Source organism: Frankliniella occidentalis, unplaced genomic scaffold (genome assembly GCF_000697945.3).
Source record: "Frankliniella occidentalis isolate FOCC.00 unplaced genomic scaffold, Focc_3.1 Scaffold299, whole genome shotgun sequence".
NCBI classification, from domain to species: Eukaryota; Metazoa; Arthropoda; class Insecta; order Thysanoptera; family Thripidae; genus Frankliniella; species Frankliniella occidentalis.
In genome coordinates this window covers 226,719-232,512 of record NW_026267425.1, presented here as the reverse complement: position 1 = coordinate 232,512, position 5,794 = coordinate 226,719, and the positions used below count along the sequence as shown (strand labels likewise).

General features: G+C 46.1%; 1 protein-coding gene across 1 annotated transcript in view; it reads right to left on the bottom strand.

The window, feature by feature from the left end:
* Positions 1-91: 91 nt before the first annotated feature.
* LOC113211047 (putative ferric-chelate reductase 1 homolog) overlaps positions 92-5,794 on the bottom strand; it is a 33,456-nt gene continuing 27,753 nt past the window's right edge. Inside the window, exons 4-12 of the mRNA XM_026429286.2 lie at positions 5,522-5,726; positions 4,642-4,839; positions 1,909-2,007; positions 1,661-1,817; positions 1,341-1,567; positions 1,003-1,249; positions 810-922; positions 609-725; positions 92-524 (exon numbers count right to left, since the gene is read on the bottom strand). Of these exons, the coding sequence (XP_026285071.1) occupies positions 384-524; positions 609-725; positions 810-922; positions 1,003-1,249; positions 1,341-1,567; positions 1,661-1,817; positions 1,909-2,007; positions 4,642-4,839; positions 5,522-5,726 (1,504 nt within the window). The 3' untranslated portion in view covers positions 92-383. The remainder of the gene's footprint in view (positions 525-608; positions 726-809; positions 923-1,002; positions 1,250-1,340; positions 1,568-1,660; positions 1,818-1,908; positions 2,008-4,641; positions 4,840-5,521; positions 5,727-5,794) is intronic.

Here is a 5,794-nt window from a genome sequence, read left to right as displayed (position 1 = left end):
TTTTAAGGAAAGTTTTTTTACAATTCATTGAACTTCCGTCAGTTTAAGGATAGCACCTCTGCCACATCACTTACGAGATAAAATAAATAGGCAATGCAAAAGCATAAATACAATTTCACTTTACAATACCACAGCTTTCAAGACAAATATCATGCATGAGTTTAATTTTTTTTTGCTGGTTAGTCAGGTACACTACATCAAGTTTTAAAGAACCTCAATCAAGTTCATATCTATTTTAAAAATTATCAAAGTCCTATGGCTTCCAGGGTTCAAAACAAATTTTAGTACTAAAATCAATATGGAATTAAAATTTACGTTCAATTGAACCTCATTCATACCAAAGTTTCCAAATAGCTCATGATAAAATTTTCGGGAGTACTGTTTCATGATATGTTAAGACTTTCAAGAACTTGCTTCCATTTTTCCTCAATTGGTGCAAATACTGCAATGATGACAAGAGCTGCAGTTACTAACAGTATGACTACTATGTGGAGGCCAAGGAGGCAGCGCCGTAATGATGAATGCTGAAAAATTTGAAACAAGTATGTGAGATGTGTAAGAGATACACCTTACGTAAAATAAATTTGCATCTTCACAATAATTCTTACCGGAGCATCCATACTTCTATCCATACTAGTTATTGGCATCCTGCTAGAGTTGAGGTCCTTCATTGGAAAAGAATTAACACGGTTTCGATTTTCTCTCTCACTCATACAACCCACAATCTGAATAATAAAATAAATTTTAGAATCATAACCTACATATTTCAAAACATAGTATGTTATGTTAACAAGTAAGAAATGACTTACAGAAAGTATGAGATGAATAAAAACGTAGAATGCCACAAAACTAACTAGAATCCAGTCCATCCACTCAGGTAGCTGAGCTTTGCTCTGTGGCACAGCAAAGAATATAGTTACAACTGTAAAAACAAAACGGGAGGGCCCAGTTGCATACATTTCTTTTTACCGATACCCAGGTTTCAGGTCAATTTGTGCTCACTTGCTAAGATGTGGGCTGCGTTTCCCACAAGCCAATGCAACCAGTTGAAGAGAGGTCTCCTAGGAGACGAAGGAGCGGGTCTCATGGCGGCCCCCAGAGGTTGAACGAAGCACAACACAGTTGTCACCACACCAAGAATGGCATGGGGGTTACGAGTGTCAGCAGTCCATGATCCCAGCTCAACAAAAATGAGGACGAAGCCTGCCAAAGTAAGGAGCCAGACCAGCACCATAAAGAAGCGATGCCACTAAAGAACAAAGGCAAAAGGATGATATGTTGTTTCAAAAAAAGTACACATCTCCAAAAGTTATTTTTTAAAAGTTTCATTGGATATTTACCACAAACCACTGGTCCTTGCCACAAAGCCTGTTGCCCACCCAAGTTTGTTTGTAATATCGTGCCAGAACAATGCCAATTGAGGCAGCTCCAATCCATGCTGCTAACATGAAAGCGCCATGGAGACGCAAGTACAGCTTGCTGGCCTCAGAAAATCCACTCACATCAGCTAAATTTCGCTGTTCCGCAGAGGCAGAAGCAAGCTTGTCGTGATATCCTACTCCATTGTCTGAACAATTGTTAGGACAAATTATTCATGTTACCGCACTAAAAGATCAAGTGTCTCACAAGACATAGTAATCCAAACAATAAAACTTCATACCATTTAATAGGCTGCCTGCGGCAAGCAAAAGGTTGTAGTTTCTTGAAGCTAGGTTGAACTCCTTGCCTTCAACAGTCGTGACCTCATCCCTTGTGAATTTGCAGTAAATAGTGCCGTCGCTGTATGTTCCATTGACCAAAGATATGCCATCCTGGTCCTGGTAAGATAGTTTTGTAAAATTTAACAAATATGTAATGAGAATATGAATAAAACATGTTAAAACTGAACCAGACGATGCTTGTACTTACCTCGAGACGCTGATTCTTTTTGATGCCGGGGACATTCCAGGACATGAACGCCTGCACCTTGCCGCCAACAGTCTGGCACTCCACCACGCTGTCTCCACCCTGAAACACCGAAAGAGCCTTGGTGAGCGACCCGCACAATAGGGTGTTGGTTGAGGGGTGGTGGTAAGGTGAGGCAGTCCACTCACTAAATGAGAAAGTTTTTGAGCACATCTTGACCAGATCCATTTAAGCAGCGTGAAAAGGACACATTAATATCCTTTCGGATATACAATTTTTATTTTAGCCTATTAAAAACGGTGCAAATTTGTCCCTAGCAGCTTGCTGAAATGCATCTTGTTAAGGACGATGTCCTTCAAAATGACCCTTAAAATTTCGAGTGCAAGCGAAAGTGTCTGCGCTGCGACATGGGGAACCATGCGAATTATGCGCAAGTCGTGATTTCAGATTTTGGTCACTTTCGCGCAAATTCATCACCAACGTTTTGCCCGACCTGCCGCACCGAGTTACCCCCCCTCTACTTTCTCCCCTCTCTAGCTTGTGGACGATCACTGGTGACTGGTCTACGACAGGCTGTGCTGATCGAGAACTAAAACCACGACTTGCGCATGGCTCATATAGCTCCCGGATTCAACACACATTTTTGTTTCAGCTGCGTTCGGGCTTCGAACATGCAGTATGCAGTTATTTTTTTTAGTCACGATTCTTTACTGTTACATTCGTTTCTCATGCCTAACAAGGAGCAAGACTGTTGAACTGAATCGTCATGTAACGAGAGACATTGTGACGGATAGTTTGTCACAAGAGTTGAGATGAAGCAATCGTCACTTGATGACCTGTTCGTCAATCGATATAAATGAAACTTTTTTCACGTGAAAAAATAACTGTCACAACCATGGAAGCAAAATAAGCACTCATGGCTAGGCTCCGCGTGCCAGCGCCCTCTGGAAGCCCAAGTGCGTACTTTAATACAGTATCTCCTGCATACCTACATGAATGCAGGAGATCCTCTGTACTTGGCAAGTATGCAGGGGATAGTGTGTACTTGGTCAAGTATGCAGGAGGTAGTGTGTACTTGGTCAAGTACACACTACAATACTTGGTCAAGTACACACTACATCTCCTGCATGAATAAATGGAGGTTTTAGTGTGTACTTGACCAGGTACACACTACCTCCTGCATACTTGACCAATTACACACTATCCCCTGCATACTTGCCAAGTACACAGGATCTCCTGCATATATGTATAGTTATGCAGGAGATACTGCATTCAAGTACACACTTGGGTTTCCAGAGCAATCCCGTACAGATAGCCTCAGTAGCCGTGTGGTTAAAGAGCGCTTGTTTCCACACCGGAGGTCCCAGGTCCTAATCCCACCGTACCAAATTTCTCTTTTCCAGTGATGTGACGACATATTTATCTTACAAGCTCTTACCATAGATTTGTGACGTGACGAAACAATCATCCCTCACCCATTGTCACGAACCAATCGTTAGTAAAATTAAGGAGTGACTTTTTTTGTAAAGTAGCATGCTGCAGCTGAGAATGTTACGGCGAAATTTTAAAGCGCTGCAGAACCACCTGGGAGACTAAGTTAACAATACTGTGAATAGTGACTTAAAGGCCTGTCAAACGCAGCCGGCAGGCCAAGAAAGCTCGGCCCCTGCCGTACCGAACCGGAGGAGAATGGGAATACGCGGGGGCTCGATGGGTTGCCTACGCACTAGCGTGCAGGCGCGGAGGAGGCAGCGGGAGACAACCGGCCGCCTCCCCCCACCTCTTCCGCTCACCCCTCGCCCTCCGCGCCTGCACGATAGTGCGTAGGCAACCCATCGGGCTGCTGCATATTAACCGTTTGACTGCAACGAAAACAGAAGAAGGAAGAAATTGCTTCAAGAAAATGGCTGGCTGGCCCATGTTTGCTTGTGGGCCGGCAACCATATTCTTGAAGCAACTTCTCTTTCTTCTTCTATGTCCGTTCAAACGGTTAATTCTCCTGGAGTCGCCGGCGGAGCGAAGTGAAGCTGGCATCTCTGTTTCGCGGAGGAGCTGGCCTAAGGGGAAATAGGCTCCAAAAATGTGTACACCCGAAGTCGAAGTTCATGAACTTCGGCCGAAGTTCACTGAAGTTCGGCCGAAGTTCACTGAAGTTCGGCCGAAGTTCACTGAAGTTCGGCCGAAGTTCACTGAAGTTCGCTTTGTAAACTTTTATCGAAGTTCACTGAAATTCTCCGAGGTTCACCGAAATCCATCGAAGTTCACGGAGTTCACCGAAGTTCAAAATAAGCGTCGAAGTTCCTCGAAGTTCACAGTACATGTCGAAGTTCCCCAAAGTCCAAAATAAATGTCGAAGTTCCCCGAAGTTCAAAATAAATCATAGAAGTTCGCTGAAGTTCAAAATATTTTAGAACATAGTTACGGCTGCTCTTAGCAATTTGAAGTGCTTACTGTAAGCGAATCTCGAGCTTACTCAAAGCAGGTATCTACGCCCCGAATTACAAAGATTACAGAGGAAGAATTTTGCTTTCAGATCTCTTGACCAGGTCGAAGTGCGAGAACTTCGGTCGAAGTTCCGCGAAGTTCACCGAAGTTCACCAAAGTTCTCGAAGTTCACCGAAGTTCGACGAAGTTGAAGGAAACGTACACCGAAGTTCAAGCCTATTTCCTCTTGAGCTAGCCTGCTTGATTCAAACAGTCTACCATAGACCACCCAGTTAGCTGGTGGTCACTCACCATCTTAGCGTCGTCAGAGAGCCCGACCGCCACGTACAGCGCCTTGAGCGCCTTCATCTCGAACTCGTAGCGCGTGCCGCGCACCGCCACGGCCACGGCCGCGTTGCAGTTCCTCTTGGCGATGCAGCCGGCCGGCGCGCCGAAGCAGCTGCGCAGCGAGCCACAGCCGTCGTACAGCGGGTCCTGCTGGGCGGGCGCCTAGACAGAAATACATTACAAACTGAGAACAACATTTTGACAATAAAAGATTGAAGAAGGGCGTCACTGTACTTCAATTCAGATCCTGGCTCTGGCTGGGCGATATGCCGGCAACGGAGGAGTGTATATGTCGCAGGTGTAGGTGTGTGAACGCCACTCGTACACATTAAGGTACAAAAGTGTAAATTTCAAAGGAAAAGTCACACATCATTGACTCCTAGAAGTATACGGATGGGCATTCACACACCAACAAGTGTGCGGCGTTCAATAAGCACTTGCTTTTCCAGTGTAAAAGCGTACGTAAGATAGATGTCATGAAGATAACTCTCCCAAGAAAAATACTGCAACGTCCCAAATGCACAAACAGCACTGATAAACGAACTGTGCAACTGCTCAACACTTTGAAGTGTGCAACCGCAAGTTGAATACTTGCAAGTGTTCAACTAGGGAGTTGTGCACTTTTAAGTGTGCGAATCTCCTGTTCATTGGGGACGCTTTACTGGGAGAGAAGTGTTCAACAGAGGGCTTGCACACTTATAATTTCACAAATAGCTAATTGAACACTTGCAGGTATTTAACTCGCAGTTGCACACTTACAAGTGTTGAACAGTTGCACACTTTGGTTCTCAGTGAGGCCTTTAGTCTTCTCGGCCCACTCGTGCGTCGCGATCACCGGACTCACCTCGGGCTCCGGCTCGGGCGAGAAGGGCGTGGGGGTGGTGGTGGTGGGGCGACGGGAGGTGCGCGCGGGGGTGGCGCCGGGCCCGCCCGCCGCGCCGGGGGCCGCGTTGACGCCGTCCGGGACCGAGGCCGAGCGGCGCACGACCTGCACCGTGGGGGACGGCACGCCGACCCAGAACGTGGCGAAGTCCTGCACGAACGTAGCGCTGCGCGCGGAAGGAAACTAGGGCTCTTAAAAACCCGACCCGCGGGTACCCGGGTAACCCGGGTAGGA